This window comes from Balaenoptera ricei, chromosome 6 (assembly GCF_028023285.1).
Source record: "Balaenoptera ricei isolate mBalRic1 chromosome 6, mBalRic1.hap2, whole genome shotgun sequence".
Lineage (NCBI taxonomy): Eukaryota > Metazoa > Chordata > Mammalia > Artiodactyla > Balaenopteridae > Balaenoptera > Balaenoptera ricei.
Genome location: NC_082644.1, coordinates 57,850,517 through 57,870,847, shown reverse-complemented (window position 1 = coordinate 57,870,847; position 20,331 = coordinate 57,850,517). Strand labels below are relative to the sequence as shown.

At 38.3% G+C, this 20,331-nt stretch overlaps 1 protein-coding gene across 8 annotated transcripts in view; it reads right to left on the bottom strand.

The window, feature by feature from the left end:
* The window catches only part of PSIP1 (PC4 and SRSF1 interacting protein 1), a 73,617-nt gene that overhangs the window by 23,129 nt on the left and 30,157 nt on the right, over positions 1–20,331 (bottom strand). For 7 of the 8 annotated variants that reach the window (XM_059924691.1, XM_059924692.1, XM_059924693.1 and 4 more), the window contains 3 exons: positions 14,310–14,624; positions 13,531–13,743; positions 10,285–10,361 (listed from right to left, as the gene is read on the bottom strand). In XM_059924691.1, the coding sequence (XP_059780674.1) occupies positions 10,285–10,361; positions 13,531–13,602 (149 nt within the window). In that variant the 5' untranslated portion in view covers positions 13,603–13,743; positions 14,310–14,624. The remainder of the gene's footprint in view (positions 1–10,284; positions 10,362–13,530; positions 13,744–14,309; positions 14,625–20,331) is intronic. The other variant, XM_059924689.1, reaches the window with a different exon arrangement.

Here is a 20,331-nt window from a genome sequence, read left to right as displayed (position 1 = left end):
ACCGTGAAGGCGCCACAGGTATTGATTTGGGATTATAAATACATTTTAGTGAGCAGGCAAATTAATAAATATGTAACCTGTGAATGATGACAACTATTTTTTTGTGTGTATATATACATATATATTTAGATATAATCCCCAGAACAGCCCCATTATATATCTCCCCTATGTCAGTCGGTTCTGTAGAAGTCTGTCAATCCTATAAATTTAGATGCAGAGAATTTATCAGTTTTTTGCTATAATGGTTGATATATATGTATTCTCCAAAGCAAGAGGAAAATCAAATTACTACTCATTTCCTCTAAAACATGCTACAATTTAAGATTATTAATTACTAATTATCTATCACAAATTCCGTATCTGCTGAAATTCTTTAAGAATTAGGGACCTAATGACTATAGCTCACATTCCAGTTTAGAATATTTTAAAAGGCTTTAAGATAAAATTTCAATAAAAAAGAGACTTAGGGCTCTACTTAAATATAATCAAATGCATATAAAAAGTCAGCTTTATTATTTAAATTCTGCAATTTATAAATACTCAAAGTATCCATGTATTTTAACTGCACATCAGTTAAGGCACACTTAAATCATCATTATCTCATTTGATCTAGAAATTCAGACTTTTACTAGGCATCATTCATTCCTACCCATAATCTAAAATTAGAAAATTTAACACATTTAGTTAAAACAGTAAAGCAATTCCTCCTGCATAATCAGCTTCAAATTCCAAGTAGATGACTCGAGTTAAAAACACCATCAAAAATAAAACATACTTCTAGTTAGAACAAAGCAATCCTCTCTCCTAAAACCCCGTAACTCATAAGGCTAAAGATGACAAGGGACATTATCAACAGGTTTGAAAGCTGGGAAGACTAAGAAAGTTGGATACTAAACAGCAATATAGAAGAAAGTGAGACGGTACCCTAATTTAGAGTTCAAAATCCCCAAAGGGTTCAAAACTGGTGGCATCAGGAACTTGAAGAAGTGGAAGGGACCTTAAATATTTAACAAAATTGCAGAAAAATGTCTTAAAACCTCAAACATGGGGCATTTTTAGATATGATTCTAAACCAAAAAGCTATTCAAAAAACTGATTCTACCATGATGTTATTTAGCATATAAAGGTTTGACAGTTCAATTTATATAGATTATTTTTCTTTCCCCAAAATAGGCAGTCCTCACTTTGTATGACAATGAGAGAACACAAAAATGACTGTGCAAGGCAATCTTATTGAACAATGGGAAAAATTACAATTGTTCCAAAACCTTCAAAAATTGTCAAAACACTAAATGCACTATTACTGACAGTGTGTAAGGAAATTTTGAATATAGTAAAACTAATACTAATTATTTAGTACACTGTAATTTAAAACATTAGAAACATTGAGATTAAAGTGTTTCATGTCTTTGTAAAAAACTTAAGAATAGTTTGAACAGTGCTTGCCCCTTCTGATCATATAACTTATGACATGGAGTAAGCATATTTTCTATGCCTAAGGCAATGTGTCATACTCCTTTCTAAATCTGATCAGTTTCTAACATTTTGTCTTTTGTACTTTCAATGTTATGGCATATCTTTAATGCTTTTTGTTGGCGTCACTTCCTCTGAGACATCTTCATCCTGTTTATTACAACCACTTTCCTCATTTATGTTGATAAGCTTGCCTTCCCTAAGCTGCTCTGGCTGTGTACCTAGTCTCCCCATATACAGCACATCTACATTCACAAGGTTATTATTCACAAGGCTATTTATTCTATAACTGCATTTACATTCAATTCAAATTTCACTTCTGGCATTATCAGTTTCTTTGCTGGCCGATTCCCCATCTTGTTTTTTCTTTAAATGTAACCTGGGTGGGTGTATCATTGAAAGACAAAGAGGCAACAACACTACTACACTTTGTGCTATCTATGCTTGAATTGAGAAACAGATGCACACTGACCAAGAAACTTCAAAAAAAGTGACATGCTATGCATCTGTTATTTACATCTTGATTTGTGGACTGAAGAACTAGCAACAAATTTTGTAGTCTACACAATTACAGTTAATATTCCAGAGTAAGTGAAATTTGAAACATTGTTGCGGGGACTGGGGCTGTTTACCTAAACCATGGTAACCAAAATTTAAACATACTAGAACTATGCAAAGCTAAGGAATGCCTGTATCCTTCTCTTCTCTTCATGCTTTGACTTTAAATTCTACTTTTATCAGACAGCAATGGTCCCATTCTTGCTTTCTTTGTGACATTATATTGTTACTTGGCAGTGACTTGTTTGAGCCTTGTCTCAGAAAATAAGACACAGGTAGTCTAATAGGATTAATCCAGTCAAAAGGTCTTAATAGAGAATTCTATTCACATAGTGTAGTCACTTATATTTGGTCTTATTCATACCACCTTGATTTACATATACATTTTTATTACACTTGGTTAACCTTTATTCTTAATTTTGCAGAATAGGTTTTAAAAAACTTCTCTCCCTCCTCCTCCTCCGGTCAGGTTTTCAAGCACTACTTTCTATTATTTTACTATTATGTTCATATTATAAGTCATACTTAAATTTACATGTTTATCAATATACCAAAAATTAAATAACTATGCCTTTCCAACTGAGAGAAGACCTTTGCAAATCTAAATAATTCATGTTATATATAGATGGTTAAAAAAATATTCACACATGAAAAGATGCTGAGTGTCATTGGCTATCAGTGAAATGTAAATCAAAACCAGAATAAGATATACTACGTTCACACCCAATAGGATAGTTGTAATAAAAAAGACAATAACAAGTCTTGGAAAAGATATAGAGACATTAGAATCCTCACACATAGCTGACAGAAATATAAAATGGTTCATAGCTGATTTGAAAAGTCTTGCAGGGACTTCCCTGGTGGTCCAGTGGCTAAGACTCCACACTCCCAATGCAGGGGGCCTGGGTTTGATCCTTGGTCAGGGAACTAGATCCCACATGCCACAACTAAAGATCCCACGTGCCGCAACTAAGAGCTAGCACAGCCAACAACAACAACAACAAAAAAGCCTGGCAATTCCTCAAAAGATTAAACACAAAGTTACCATGTGATCCAGGAATTCCACTCCTACAGAAAAGACATGTCCACACAAAAACTTGCTCACAAATGTTCATAGCAGCATTATTTATAACTGTCCAAAGTAGAAACAACCCAAATATCAACTGATGAACGGATAAATATAGACCAATACAATGGAATATCTGGCAATACTGTAAAGACAAAGTACATGCTACAAAATATAGATGAACCTTGAAAACATTATGCTAAGTTAAAAAAAAAAAAAGTCATTAGAGACCTCATATTGTATACTTCAATTTATATGAAATGCTCAGAACAGGCAAAGTGATTAGTGGTTCCCTGTGGCAAGACAGGAGGGAGAAAGGAGAAATGCAAAGTATCTGCTAATGCGTACAGGGTCTGTTTTTGGGGTGATAAAGATGTTCTAAAACTGTGCTAAGGTCTACACTACTCTCCAGATATACTAAGATCTACTGAATTGTACGTTTTAACTGGATTAATTGTTCGGGATATGAATTACATCTCAATAAAGCTGTTAAAATATTTTTCAGTGAATACCACATCCCATCAAAGAAAACAAAAATGATCCAGAATTTTACCAACTACAGATAGCCACTGTTTTCACCCACTTGTTTGTTGCATATATACAGATATAAACATGTAATTTTAATGGATATGATACATACTCATCCATAAATACTTTCTCAAATTATAATGAACATCTTTTCACGTCAACAATTACTTAACAGCTAAATACTATTTCACTGAATAGCTATCCCAAAATTAATCTATTGTTGGACCATTTTCTATATCAAATTTTCTATTATAAAATGCAGCTATAGTAAATAATGTATTGCTCAATCTTTTCACATATCTTCCTAATAAAGTCTAAGTAGAACTGTTGGCTCAAATGATATGCTCAAGACTACGGAGCTCCTTAATGAGACTCAAAAAACTATGGTGGATGAAAAAAAATCCTCCCATGTTGTCTCCCCAAAAAAAGAAATGACTAATTAAGGGACCCGATGGAGATGTTAGCTAATGCTATGGTGGCAGGTAATCATATTGCAATATATAAATGTATCAAATCATGGTGGTAATATTGCAATATATAAATGTATCAAAATCAACACACCTTAAACTTATACAATATATATCAATTACATTTCAATTTAAAAGAAGAAAAAGAAAACACATACACATACAAAGAATCCTCCCCAGGGATGCAATCCCACAGGTTTGGAGCACAGGGCTCAGATTAGTTGTTAAACAGCCAGTGCTAGTCCCCAAGGGCACAACCTTATGCGGCTGTGGCTCTGATTCATTCTTCAAAGCGTTCCATTTTTAAATGACATATAAATCTCAAAGAAAATATGCTAAAACAGTAACAGGTTTAGGGGTTGTTTCTAAAAAATAGTAGTAAAAATGACTGTTTCCTTTGTAGAGAACTCTTTTAACGTTTTTAAAATTTTTACAATGAAAAGATATACATTAATTCAAAGTACATTACCCACCAAATTCCAGAGCTGAAAGGGACACTTAGGGATCACCAAGATCCTCCTTTTAAAGATTAGAAAACTGAAGGCCAGAAAGATTAACTGACGCAGGCAAGGTTATCTAGCTATTAAACAGCATAGCCTCCACTCTGTACAATGTTCCCTTAAAAAGGTTTCAGGGTTTCCTTTAACCACTGTAATATAGTCTTTGAAATAGCTACTAATAAAATATTGATGTTATATCCCTATACGTATGAACTCATTTCAAATACCAATGTCAAAGCCCACAAGGAACAAAGCTCATGTAAAATGTCCTAAGAAAATAGCAAATCATTAACTAGAGTACTAATGTTATAATTCTGAAGCAACTTAAAGCCTGCAAGTGTATTTCTTACGTGGCATATGCCTGAAGACCGTTAAGTGTGTTCCTGTGTATCCCAATTTTCACAGAATGTAAGTAAACAGAAAAGCAGTTCTCTCTCTAAAGTCACTTTTTGGAAACAATGTACATACCCACGAGAACATACACATATATGTCTCACAAAAACTCAGTTATCACACACCTAGAACCTTTCCTTTAAAGCAAACCAGAGTTGCATATAAAAAATGGGATGCGAATGCTTATCAGAGCTGAAGACATGAAGCTCAAAACTCATTTAACTGTTGCCAAGTCATATTATAATACAGAAACGTCTACCTTTTAAAACATTGATTCTAACTTGCTGCTTCATTTCCCTATTATTATTAAACCACAAAATAGGAAACATACTGTTTTAAACTAGATTTTATTATAACAGCACGCACTATTTTATAATAGAAGATGATGCAACAGACAATAGATACATCTACTATGTGCCATGAACCTGACAGTATAGAGATGAAAAAACAGTTCCTCTCATTATATAAGGCTCATGAGAAACCGTACAAGCCCCTCACCAACACATACAGCTATGTCTGTAGTACAGAAACTGTATAGAAAAACTAGTGTAGAAGAAAATAAAATCCTATCCTTATGATTCATTTCTTTATTCCTTTCTTGTGGACAGGTTATACAAAAAACTGACCAACAAGCAGTACCTCCCCATTCACCTTCATTCCTAAAACTGTACATTAGGCAGGTTTTGAAACAGCCTGTGATGGATATTTTTAAGGTTCCTAGAACTGTGCATCTAACATCTTTGAATTAAGACAAGAGCAGTAAGGAGATAAAAGTGGCAAAAACACCGTCTTCATTTAAAATTTTCTGACTTTAGAGAAATAAACAGACCTTAGATGAGAGTATTCCCTCAATTAGCAATGGTAATTAGCCAGCAAAACTCAAACTGCACTGCAAACAATAAACACAAGTATTAGTCATGAAAAAATAATATGCAACATTACCTTTAACTATTCATAGCTGACATATACTTAGTGTTTAATACATGCCAAGCACTGTTCTAAGCATCTTTAATGTAGTATCTTGTTTGCACCTCAAATTCTGAGGTCGAGTATTTTATTATTCCCATTTTACAAGTAAGGAAGAGAAGGACACAAGGCTAGGTAACCTGCCCAAGGTCATATAGCAGATAAATGGCAGGATTCAAAGACAGCCTTACGATCAGTTGTCTTAAAAACTATAAAAATGCTAGCTAATGGACAGCAAATTCATAATCCATAAATGATTTTATCTAGGTCATAGAGCTATCAATCTCTCACCAAACATTTATTTAACAGCTACTATGGGCCAGGCACTTAAGCAAATGATGACAAACAAGATAGACAAGGTTCCTGCTCTCCAAACTTTTCACTTGTGGGTGAAGGAAAAGAAAAAAATTTCAGTCATCAGTGCAATGGAGAAAAAGCATAAAAAGGAAGATTTGAGCTAAGATCTAAATGACTGAAAATCTGAAGGCATACCTTTCCCAACAAAGAGAAAACAGTCAAGAAGGACTTGAGACAAGATGAAATTATTTGTGTAACAGTGAAAACATGTGATGAGGTTGGAAAGGTAAACACAGACTAGTTCATATAGGGTCTCATAAATGGCATTTGTCGACAAAACTTGGGAGTTTTGTTTGTAATAAGGCAGCCATTTAAGGGTTTTGGACAGAGAAATGACATGGTCTGACTGGAATATCAAGTTCACTTTGACTATACATGAAGAGTGAAAACTGAGACCAAGATAGGATTAGGGGGCTTCCCTGGTGGCGCAGTGGTTAAGAATCCGCCTGCCAATGCAGGGGACACGGGTTCGAGCGCTGGTCCGGGAAGATCCCACATGCCACGGAGCAACAAAGCCCGTGCACCACAACTACTGAGCCTGTGCTCTAGAGCCCACGAGCCACAACTACTGAAGCCCGCACACCACAACTACTGAAGCCTGCGCACCTAGAGCCCGTGCTCCGCAACGAGAGAAGCCCATGCACCACAATGAAGAGTAGCCCCCACTCGCCGCAACTAGAGAAAGCCCAAGCACAGCAACGCAGCCAAAAATAAATAAATAAATAAATTTATTTTAAAAAAAAAGATAGGAGTAGGACACTATTTCTAAAACTAACTGCAGCATGAACTTAAGTGGTAGTAGAGGAGATGGAAAAAAGTAGATCAGAATGCACATTAAAGGAAAAGAACAAGACTTGCTGACTGACTAGATGTGGGGAGGAACGGAAAAGACAGTAATAGGAAATCAAGGATAACACCACAATTTTTGCCTCCAGCAAAGCACTGCATCCTTGTCAGTCTCATTTACTAAGAATTTGTTTTGAATATATTAGTTTTAAGATACCTAGTGGACCATCATGTTTGGTATACATAAGGGCTCACTGTTATCTAATATTCAAAACTTGGCTGGATGAATTTACTGTGAAAGGTATAAAACACTATGAAAAGTCAGATGGTTGCAAGTCAGGAAATGAATGCAATTACAAAACGATTCTGCTCCAAATTAACAATAAAAAAATCTTAATCTATAAATAAGTTATGAATAAGTACAGTTTTCTATGTATGTATTTTCTTTTTTTTTTTTTTAACTTTTAGGTTTATTTATTTATTTATGGCTGTGTTGGGTCTTCGTTTCTGTGCGGGGGCTTTCTCTAGTTGCGGCAAGTGGGGGCCACTCTTCATCGCGGTGCGCAGGCCTCTCATTATCGCGGCCTCTCTTGTTGTGGAGCACAGGCTCCAGACGCGCAGGGTCAGTAATTGTGGCTCACGGGCCTAGTTGCTCCGTGGCATGTGGGATCTTCCCAAACCAGGGCTCGAACCCGTGTCCCCTGCATTGGCAGGCAGATTCTCAACCACTGCGCCACCAGGGAAGCCCAGTAGAGTTTTCTAAATTGCCATTTCTTCTTCTATGTTCTTCCTTTCCCATCTCCCTAACTACAGGCTATTAGAATAAACTCCCATTTATACAAATTCCAAATTGAAAGGTTCACATAACTGCCCCCCCAACTTTTGAGGTGGGGGGAAAGGCAAATAATCAGTGAGATCTAGTTTCTAAAAATCAACCTTAAATACCAAAAAGTTAAGTCACCAAACCAATAGATACAACAGCACTGTCTTTCCAAAGGTAATGGTATACTTATGAGATCACTAAGGCACAAAAATTACAAGTGCATTTTGAAGTGAAAATTTATTATCATTAGCTTAATTTTTTTTTTTAATTTATTTATTTTTTATTTTTGGCTGCACTGGGTCTCTGTTGCTGCACCCGGCTTTTCTCTAGTTGAGGCGAGCGGGGGCTACTCTTTGCTGCGGTGCACTGGCTTCTCATTGCGGTGGCCTCCCTTGTTGCGGAGCGCCGGCTCTAGATCGCAGGGTCAGTAGTTGTGGCACATGGACTTAGTTGTTCCGTGGCATGTGGGATCTTCCCAGACCAGGGCTCAAACCCATGTCCCCTGCATTGGCAGGTGGATTCTTAACCACTGTGCCACCAGGGAAGCCCCATTAGCTTAATTTTAAAGTTATACTTTAATTTCCTGAATATATTCTAATTCTTGAATATTAGTAATTCACTGTCTTCATTAACCACTTAATACCACTGTTTTGTTATTAACCAAACAACGCTTACGAAAATTTAATTATTTGGTGTAGTCTGTTCTGACTTACAATTCACAGATATTTACAACATAAAAATTGTCATTTTTAAATGTTGGGGAAGGGATGATCATTCTTCTAAATTTAGCATAAAAATTAACTATGTGTTCTATGGTACTATAAACATACATAAAAATTCTAGGGAATATCTACTCACTTTACTCTGATAAAGTGTTCCCAAACTTCACAGGCACCAGAAGTATCTGGAAGGCTAGTTAGAACAGACTGCTGGGCCCCACACCTCAGCTTCTGGTTCAAGTGAGGTCCAAGAATTTGCATGCCTACTATCTGAAGTTCCCATGTGCTGTTCCCATGTGGGGTGCAGCTTGACCTGGTACCACACTTTGAAAACCCCTACTCAAATAGGGAGTACACAGTTTTTCATTAAAAGATACCTTTCCCTATTAAATTTATGGAAGAGTTTTAAACAGTAGATTATCCCAGAGAATCAGAAACTCATCATTTTTTTACAAATTAAATTTTTATATTCAGAGGATATACCTGGATCCAACTCAAAGTAATTACGGTGAAGGCCAATACAATTCTGGACTCAAAACTGTACCTTAAAGCAGATAATTACATGGCATTGTATGATATCGTTAATATGAAATGTCCAGAATTGGCAAAAATAGACAGACAGTAAACTAGTAGGTATCCTGGGCTGGAGGGGGAGGGAATGAAGAGTGACTGCTAATGGTTATGGAAATAAATATACTAAAATCCACTGAATTATACAATTTAACAAGTGAACTTTATGATGTAAATCACATATTAATAAAACTATTTCTTAAAATTATGTGAAAGTTCATATAGTAGCTAAGCAACATTAAACCAAATGTTGCCACTGTACACACTCTAAGGAATACATAATTCTAATTAGAGTATCACCAGTTTTGTTTCACCTGATCCCAGGTAAACAAGTCTACTTTACCAAAATTATTGCAAATTCTAAACTTAAAGTTCAAAATCAGTGAGGTTATATACAACTTGTAAGGCTATTAAAATCGAGGCACAAAGCATATTATTTTTCAAAACTAATGATAGCCCCTGGAGTAATCCTCTGCACCCAGAAATAACAATTCAATATTCTACTGCAAATTTTTTTTTTTTTTTTTTTTGCAATTTTTGAAAAATTAACTTGCTTCACCAAATCAGTTCTCTGCCCACAAATCCACCAGGGGCAGCAGAGCAGTAACAGTGGCTCTCAGGACCATATAAATACACACAGAAGGAACTATCCAGATTTCTTCTCACCTTTCCCACAATATATACCGTTTGTGTGGCTAAAATCAAAGCCTAAAATAGGGTGCCAGGTTAGCACTAATTATACTAAATATGAATACTGAATGCCTTGTTAAAACTTCCCTTACATATTTTCATCCATCAGTTATTCTTCTGATTGATGAGAGGATCAATGTACATCTTTCTTTTATGATTAAGGACATCCATTTCAATAAAAGTTAAACCTACAGTGTCTAATTTTTCTACCATAAAAATAAAATTTAAAAGGAAACTTGAAGACTTTTTTCCAAGTTCAAAGATGATTTTAATGTCTCCTGTTACTTTATTATTTTCTCTCTGAATTAATCTCTACTTGTTTTTCGTTATATGCCCAATGAACCTGCTAAATTAACTCTGATTTGCTTTTAGAGCTAAAAGGACTTACGTCTCATGAGTTCCAAAAAAGAAAATGGGTAGTTTGTTTGTGGGTGGTTTTACAGCTCCATCAGGAACTTCATCTACCTAAAAAAAGATCAGAAAAATTAAAATCTTTTAAATCATACGCACCTAAACACATCAGAATAAACTGAAAACAAGACATCCCAAAGGGATCTGCTATAAAATGGACCAGTTCTACAGGTCCACAATCCCTTACCTCCAGTTCTGAAACCCAAGAAGCTCTGAAAACCAATATTTCTCTCAAAACTCATTTGGTAGCAAAACCTGGATTGACACTGAAGCTATTCCATCATTTCTTTTATCCACCTAGCATTTCTACTGATGCTTCTCCACAGAAATATCGTGTTAGATTACCATGTGCCATCCCAGACCCTACTAGGAGCAAGATATATGGCATATGTACCATCATTACTTTCTAAAATCCCGAAGTTCTGAATTTTTAAACACATCTGGCCCTAAGAATTCCAGACAAGGGAGTCTGAACCTATTCAAAAATTTTAAATGCTATTTCCGCAGGGAGGCTATCCAAATATAGGAGACATTAACAAGTTTAAAACAGTATTTCTCCATGTCTGAAACACATATTCTGAAAAGATCTTAGACCTACACGGCTGAATCACATGAGGTTACCTGTTCCTTTTTCATTTCTCTTTTAATACTTTAATACTTCTAATTAAGTAAGGAAGAAAGTATCAGGTACTGTTATGTCTAACACATCTGTAATACTTAATACTTTCGCTTACCAGAGTTAAGGCCATCAGGCAGTAGTATTTAGCCAGAATTTAACATTTCTACTTCATTATTTATTTATTTAAACTTCATAATAACATTTCTATTTCAAAACTTTCATAATTTCAAAGACACCTTAATTTAAAAAATCAGCTGACTATTAAGAAGGGTACAGACCACCAGCAGACCTATGATGCTCCACATGCATTATCGTGTTTAAGAAAAGACCATGAGGGTGATGTTGGCAATCTGAAGGTTTCAGACATCAATAAGAATCGTTAGCACCCAACACCCTTGGGAACTTAACTTCCCCACCTATATGAAGATTATACTGTCTTTTCAACTTTGTGACAAGTTGTTAAATTGTGAAAATCCTTAGAGGCCTTAAGATAAGGGATATATTTATCACCTCAGCTCATATGCTTTCTGCCAGCAAACAGCTTTAAAAGTTTATGCAAATGTATAGCACCTAAAGAGTTTAAGAAATGCTAGGCAATTTTTTTAAGTTGACTTTAAAAACAATTACTACTGGTACAGGATTACAAGAATGTGCAAGACTTAAAAAGTAATGAAGCCTGGGATACACAGAAAACTTTAAAATCAAAACTGGAACAATGATTGTCACCTTCACAGCTGAGACCTTAAATACATATTTAAACTCTCTAAAGCAAAGACTTAGAATTCATAAGACTGGAGGGAAGATAGAAAAAGGAACATAATTCTTAGACACAGACAATATCAAAACTAAATTCAACTGCTTCTAAGAAAAAAAGGGGAAAAGGAAAGAGACTAAAATTTCCCATTTTAATCCAAATTAAATTGTTAAATATAGAATTTATTAAAGAAAGAAAGAAAATACTCTGGCCCTCCTAAGGCTACTCTATTTTGCTTTTATTAGCATTCTTAGTCACCTAACAGACTGAAGCATGTGGGGAGGATGATTTAGAAGAAGAGCAGATAATTTTTAAAACATTTTCATTTGGTTTTTAACTGCACTGTCGCATCGAAATCTGAATAAAGATGTACCCCATATGCTCGGATTTTATAACACCTCAAAATAAATGATGCTAAAACCACAAAAAAGTATTTTGCAGGGGCCTTAAACCTGCTCAGTTTCCCTATGCTCTCTACTTAAACATGAAATAGTTTTTTTTAGCGTATGATTTATGTACTAAGAATTAGGGGGGTGTGTAATAAGGAAATTCAGTTTGTATCTACTGCTCTGCAAAAGCTTACAAACTACCTGGAGGTCAAAGAATGCACATAAGAGTTAAAAGGTTATCACAAAGGAAACAAAGTGTCAAATACACAGACGAATTATGATTAAGGATTTTTTCAATAAGACACCACTGAAAAGGTAGACTTAATAGACCAGGGGAAAAAAATCTTTCCAGGCTGGGGAAGGAAACCAGTAAACCTGAGTCTGTAAAGAGCTGGATGGGAAAAATTAAGAAACAGTGAATATTTTATACTTGGATAGCACTCAGCAACTCACTCCATGATTCTCTGTAACCAATGGTTATTTTTCCTCCCAACTGACATAATTAAAACTACAGGATTTAATTATCTTTAAGAAATACAGTCCTCAAAGAAGAGTAAATTAGTGGAAATGACAACTTTAGAATATCTCATGTTTATATTTAAGAAGGACCTTGAGCTTACTAATCTAATTGAGCTCAACATTTGCTAGGTTCTATCACTACCTTAGAACCTGAGTCCTACCATAACCTAAAAGATCTTTTTCTGAAAATGGTACTTAGATATTTTAGACAGTCTCAATTCCTAAATGTTACAAAAAACCCTCAGTCCTTAATCACCTCTCTGCACTACATGTGAACCCAGGAATCTGGGTCTACTCCTTTTGCCTGTGGGAAACAATCAAAGAGGTAAAACAACTTCTTCAAGGTCATAAGGCAAACTTCACCAATAAAAACGTGAAAATAAACTTTCTAGACGTTCCGTGATACTACCTTATTGTAAAATTTTCAAGAATATCCAGTCCTATGTCTTATTAAACAAGTCAATCCAGAAGGTCTCATCAACCATAAAACAGGAAAGAATACCTATGTTAATTTAATCACGTGGAACTCTTTGACACCCAACAGTCTGCATAGATTTCACTGGTATTTTGCATTTTACTCAAAGTTAAGAAAATGTCTATGTTTCCTTAATTTTTAAACACAAAATCCATACTTGATTATTTTCACCTACAATGGAACACTAATGGCATCACCTTGAAATATTTCATATTAAGAAAACCTGCCAAAGTCTGTCAAAAACAAACCATAGGAAAATACCTGAGTATGTAGAAACACCTGAATTTTTAAATTACATGGAAGATTAGTGGGCAGAAAACTAAAATAAAAGGTCAGGTTACAAATGAGACTAAGTGAAAGCGAGGGGGAGAAAGGACACGAGAAAAAAAAATTAAGAGAAAAGGGTATAGGAAGTAGGCCTCTGAGGAAGGTAGCACCGCTAAACGCGAAGGCTAAAAATCACTTACTCGAGCTGGCCAATGAGGATAACCTTTCATCTTGGCGAAGATGAGGTCCCCAGGTTTGAAATCGCGAGTCATGTTTCGGGGGCGAGGCCGGGGGTCCGAGCACAGGGAGGAGGTGTGGCGGTGCGGACTGCGAGGGGATGCGGGAGGGCGGACGGCAGCCGAGGCTCCCGGGGCGGCGGGAGGGGGAGGATGCCTCGGGGTGTCCCGACGCGCCTGCGAGGGAGAGCATGGAGGACGGTTAAAGCTCAGAAACCCGAAGGGAGGGGCCGTAAGGGAGGGACGGGGGAAGGGGAGGGGGAGGGGGTGGGGAGGGGGAGGGGGTGGGGAGGGGGAGGGGGTGGGGAGGGGGAGGGGGGTGGGAGAGTGAGGGGAGAGCCGCCTCCCGCTCCTCCCGCGCGAGTGCGCGGCCTCCGCAGCCCGAGAGCTAGCCCTCCAGGCTTCGCCAGGTCTACCGCTCGACGACCGAAAAGACGCCACCACCTGAGGCAGAGATGCTTCTCAGCCCCGAATTCCCCTTTCTCCCACCCCATCTTTTCTCTGGCTTTTTTCCCCGAAGCTTAAGCCCCAGGAGGGTGGGGGGTCGGGGGGGAGAAAAAGATGGCAAAAGGCAGGGGAACGTTCCCCTCCCATCCACACACGGCCTCTCCCCCAGCATTCTTCCCTACGGTCTCAGCCCCGGGCCGAACCTCTGCTCCCGGGCGGGCCGTGGCCACTTCCCCGCTACAGCCAGGAGTGAGGCCACCGAGGGGGGGCGGGGCGAGTCCCCGCCGCCCGCTCACCTGCCGGGGCCGCGGGCGCTGAGGCTGCGGTGGCGGGCCGGCCGCCTCTGCCCGCGTCCACGCAAGCCACCTGCGCCACCAGCTGCCGCAGAGGCGTCTCAACGGCTCCGAATAGCAACCGCCGCCGCCGCTGCCGCCGCCGTCGCTGCGCTGCTCCCGCGCGGCTCCCGCTCGGCGCCCGCTAGCACTGGGACGGGACCAACTGCTAGCCGACGGAGGGGGGATAACGCAACACCCGCCGAAGGTATGTGGCTTCTAAACGGGACTTCAGGAGACCCTAGATCCCCAAGTTCGCTTTTTCCTAACAGGTGCAGCCTGATGGAGAGAGAGAAGAGTGAGAAGGAAAAAGGAGGGGGCGCAAACAGCTTGGCCCGTTGTGGCTCCCCCCTGCGGTTTGCGGAGTGGTCGGGCCCGGCCCGCCCCTGCTGGCTGCTCTGCGTGTGTGTATTTGTATGTGTACTGTATGTAAAAGGCGGGGAGGGAGGAAACGATTGTTGTGGACGGGGTTTGGGGGCGGGTATACGGGCCTCCAGCCCTTGGCTGTGTGTTGGAGAGAACCTGGCAGCCTAAGCTGCATGTTCTTGCATCGTTTCCCAGGGTGGAGAGGTTTTTAATGCTGCACTTGCGCGGTTTGCACCATCCAAAAAAGAACTGTACAAAACCCCATAGATGAAATCGGAGCATGAGGCGGTTGCACGGGTGTGCAGCTTGTAGGCCTCTTAAACCTTGCTGAAGGGGCCCTGCAGTCTCCTTTTCCTTGAAACTGTAATATGAGAAAGCCCCATTTATTTTCTTTTAAATTTAAAGCACCAAGAGCTATTAAGAAATATGCAGTCCTAACGAATGCAAAACGTGCAGTATAGAAAACAATGATAGGAAAGCATAAGCCTTTTCGATAGGATGTGGGTTTGGGCCCATATTGTATTTTAAATGCATCTAAATTTTATTTCCCTAGTAGAATGGTAGCTGGTAGGTAGTACAGTGTAAAGTGCTGCTATACCTCAAATGTTTATCTCTCAAAATACTCTTCAAGGGATTTCTAAAATTATTTTTTTTATCCTGTAGCCAGTACCTTTTTTAATGTGTTGGTAGTTATTACTAGCCTTCTGATGTGAATTGATACTTTAATATTTTTACTGTACCAGAATTACATCACCAGAATTGTCTTATTTAACCATTAACGTTCACCCAGGTTCCCAATAAATGTAGCAAAGAAAGCATTTTGAAAAGTAACAAAAGCTGATCTTAAATTGTGTTTCATCCTTCACTGAGTCCCCTCCCAAAGTACCTACTGTGTGTCAAGCACTCTTAGGTGCTAGGGATACAACCATGAACAGCAAGCACAGACACTTCCCATTTAAAACTGAACAAAAATATGAAAAAAGCAAAAATAAATAAATAAATAATAGTACGTAGCTCATACTCCTTTAAACGAACGACTCACAAATAAATCAAGCAAAGCTTAACATTAAGTAGGTAAAAATTGAGAATTTTTTGAAAGAGATACACATAGGCCTTTAAAAAGAATAAAAGAAGACATTCCCAATGCAAAACGTCTTGCAAGGAGACTGACTCATACCTCAGCAATACGCAGAGGGTTCCAAGTGCTGCAAAAAGAAATTGACTAGCAAGCGAGAGGGAAGGGTTGGAGAAATGTCTTGAAGCTTTTCATCGTGAATTTGAGTTTGATACAATGTATACTAGAGAGCTACTATAGGTTGCTGAGCAGCAAAGGTAAAGATGATTCTTTAAAAAGTTATTCTTGCTTGCTACAAAGTAGATGACAGTAGAAAGAGGCTGGAGATTACTGTTGTACTCCTTAAGTGACTGGTTTCTGGATGAGACTGTTGACTATGAAAAGGGGAAGGAAGGGCACAGCTAAGTACACAAAGGAATAATTGTCAGTTAGTCATAAATAGTGCACAGGAAAAAGTGGAGAAAGATGTATTGAAGAAAATTCCAAGCACTGAGTAGGAGAGACTAAGGCATCATCCAGCAACCATTTCTTGTGTACCTCCTTTGTTCTAAACCCAGTAAGGCTTTGCAACTCCAAGTGTGGTCCAGGGGCTTCACCTGGGAGCTTGTTAGAAGAAACGCAGCCCCTTCCCAGACCTGCTAAATCAGAATCTGCATTTTAACAAGATCCCCAGATGATTCTTATGCATATTCAAGTTTGAGAAACTACTGCTGTACGAGATACTACAGACCATAGGAACTCAAAATCAAGTAGGGAAGACAGATATATATTAATAGATAAATTATAATTAATATAACTTTTTATTAGTGCTTAATGATGGTATCAACAAGTAAAATTATTGGGAGTGGGGAGGTCCTCAGAAAAGGAATGGAAATAGAGGGAAAATGAAAAAGCATTGATGTTTTAGTGTTAGTATTTTAAAAGAAAGAAAGAAAGAAAGTACAAACTTAGCTCTTGCTATCTTTAAGTTTTGGCAGTTTCTATTTTTGATAGTCTGTAGACAATGGGCGATACCCTTTAAACAATAAGTCAAAGCAAAACAGGTGGTAGTTTAAGCCTCTAGAGAACAAAAGCCCAGGATCCCTGGGAGCAGCAGTTGCAGAGCGGAGGGGGAGGGGAGGGGAGAGGGAGGCGCGAGTGTTGGGCTCATCAGAGCCCCTTGGAGAGCTTTTCAGAACTACTGTGAGCTTGTGCTCTTCTCCAGCCAAGCTCCATGCACCCCTCCCCCACAGTCAGCCTTCTTAGTGGGGATGCCAGGAAAAGTATAGCAAGATAGAGATTAGAGGAGCAATGAAGGGAGTTGTAAGGAGAAAATACAATTTCCAAAACAACGGAAGCAAGGGGGAGGGGGAAAGGAGATCTAAGTGAATTGAGGGAGGAGCTTGACTTACAGTCTCTCATTTAATCCAGGTGTTACTATCCCCATTTTACAAATGAGAAAACAGGCTCACAGAATTTGAGCAACTTGCCCCAAATCATAACATCTACTCGAGTGGCCAAGGCAACGGTCCCCCCAGTCTGTTCTCAAGTCCCCGCCTTTGTGTGATCCCACACCGCCTCTAGGTGGAGCAGGGGGCCAGCAGCACTGTGTAATTAGAAAAAGATGCTGGAAGTAAAAGCAGCCCAGCACTCTTCCACCTTCTGTCTTTGCACTTGAAAGTATTCCCAGCTTCGAATTTCCTGACAGCCTCCCTCTGCCCCACCCCATTCGCAGCTTGTCCCTACCACCAGACCATTCTGTTTAACTCCTTCTAGTCCTGGAGGGCTCAACCCAAAAATCTCCTCCCGAAAGACTTCTGACCTCATCTCACTGTGACGTAATTTCTTAATTACAATCTTTCTGACTAGTCTTTAAACTACTTAGAAGAAGGGACTATCTTAGTGATCAGTGCCTGGCATTCGCAGGCACTCGATAAAATTTGTCTCAATAAATATTTATTAAATAAATGAGAGGAAGGGGCAGGTGAAAAACTCTGACAGGGTCTCCCTTATCCTTTAAGCTGAGAAAGCAGATACGAAGACACTTGAGGGTACTTAATTTGTTTTGACTTTGTGAATTTTTCATGTGCTTAAAGGCTAACCCTTTAAAAGCACTGACATTTCTCATTGACTACAAATACATTCATTCTAACCATTTTAATGGAAATCATTCTAAGTAAGAGTTGATACTTATCCCCCAAATTTAGCAATGAGAATCCCTTCCTTCACATCTTTTACATATAATGTGCATAATTCCCCACACTAATACACAGTATTAGTAACACAACTTAAACTTATTGGTATGAGCAGCAATTACTGAACTGTTGGGGGTTTTTTTAACATCTTTATTGGAGTATAATTGCTTTACAATGTTGTGTTAGTTTCTGCTGTATAACAAAGTGAATCAGCTATATGTATACATATATCCCCATATCCCCTCCCTCTTGCGTCTCCCTCCCACCCTCCCTATCCCACCCCTCTAGGTGGTCACAAAGCACTGAGCTGATCACCCCGTGTGATGCAGCTGCTTCCCACTAGCTATCTATTTTACATTTGGTAGTGTATATATGTCCATGCTACTCTCTCACTTTGTCCCAGCTTACACTTCCCCCTGCCCATATCCTCAAGTTCATCCTCTACATCTGCGTCTGTATTCCTGTCCTGCCCCTAGGTTCGTCAGAGCCATTTTTTCTTTTCTTTTTTTTAGATTCCATGTATATGTGTTAGCATACGGTATTTGTTTTTCTCTTTCTGACTTACTTCACTCTGTATGACAGACTCTAGGTCCATCCACCTCACTACAAATAACTCAATTTTGTTTCTTTTTATGGCTGAGTAATATTCCATTGTATATATGTGCCACATCTTTATCCATTCATCTGTCGATGGACACTTAGGTTGCTTCCATGTCCTGGCTATTGTAAATAGTGCAATGAACATTGTGGTACATGACTCTTTTTGAATTGTGGTTTTCTCAGGGTATATGCCCAGTAGTGGGATTGCTGGGTCATATGGTATGAACTGTTTCCTTACATGTGATACTTTAAGCCTTGTGGTGGGGAAGTTAGCAAGAATATGGGGAAGACAAAGAACATTAATCAAAGAGCTAGTTCAGTTAGAGATGTCATAAATCTGGTCTAAGCCTAGCTTTCTCTGGAAGTCAAAAGTACTTGGAACTTTGGTCCTTAAGAGGGGCAAAACTAAGATGTACTAGTTTCTGAGGTAGTGCCTAGATTTATCAATGAGGAGAGTCATTCTCAGACACAAGGGATAAGAGAAGCATCAATGAGTCTGGATGGTCATTAGAAAAGCTGGAAAGAATTTTGTCATCTCATTCCATTATATACATGGAATCATACAGTACGTAACCTTTTCAGATGGGCTTTTTCCACTCATCTTAATGTTTTTGAAATCCATCCACAACATTGTTCCATGTATCAGTGGTGCATTGCTTTTTATATCTGAGTAGATTCCATGGTATAGATGTACAGTTTTTTTTAGACATTCACCTATTAAAAGATATTTTGGTTGTTTCCAGATAGTTGCCATTACAAATAAAACTGTTATGAACATGCGTGTGTAGTTTTTACGTAGGTATAAGTTTTAATTCCTCTGGGATACATGCCCAGGAGTGCAATTACTGGGTCATAGGTAGTTGCATACTTAGTTTTTTGGGTTTTTAAAAATATTTATTTATTTATTTATGTTATTTATTTGGCTGCACCAGGTCTTAGTTGCGGCACATGGGATCTTTAGTTGCGGCATGCAGGATCTAGTTCCCTGACCAGGGATAGAACGGGGACCCCCTGCATTGGGAGCACGGAGTCTTAACCACTGGACCACCAGGGAAGTCTCTATACTTAGTTTTTTAAGAAACTGTTTTCCAGGGTGGCTATATCATTTTATATTCCCACCAATAATGAATGTATAAGAGATCTAGTTTTTTCACACCTTTACCACCATTTGGAATTGTCACTATTTTTTCTTTTCACTGTTCTAATAGGTCAATGGTCTTAATTTCCACTTCTCTAATAATTAGTGATATTAAGCATCTTTTCATGTGCTTATTTACCATCTGTGTTATCTCTTTGGTGAAATGTCTCTTCATGTCCTTTGCCCATTTTCTAAGTGGATTGTTTTTTCACTGTTGAATTTCGAGCATTCTTTATATATTCCAGATAAGAATCCTTTGTCAGATGTGATTTGCAAATATTTTCTTCCAGTCAATAGCTTGTCTTTTCAACTTTACCAGATCTTTCACCAACTAAAAGTTGTTAATTTTGATTTATCAATTTTTTATTTATCAATTTTTTTTCTTTTGTGGATGATGCTTTTGTTGTCATGTCTTTACCAAGCCTTAGGTTCCCAAGATTTTTCTCCTGTGTTTTCTTGTAAAAGTTTTATAAGTTAACATCTTATATTTAAATCTATGATCCATTTGAGTTAATTTTTGGGTAAGGTTTGAGGCTTTTCTTTTCTTTTTTTTTTTTTTTTGTCTATGGATATCCAAATCTTCCAGCACCTTTGCTGAAACTATCCTTGTTTCATTGAATTGCCTTTTTACCT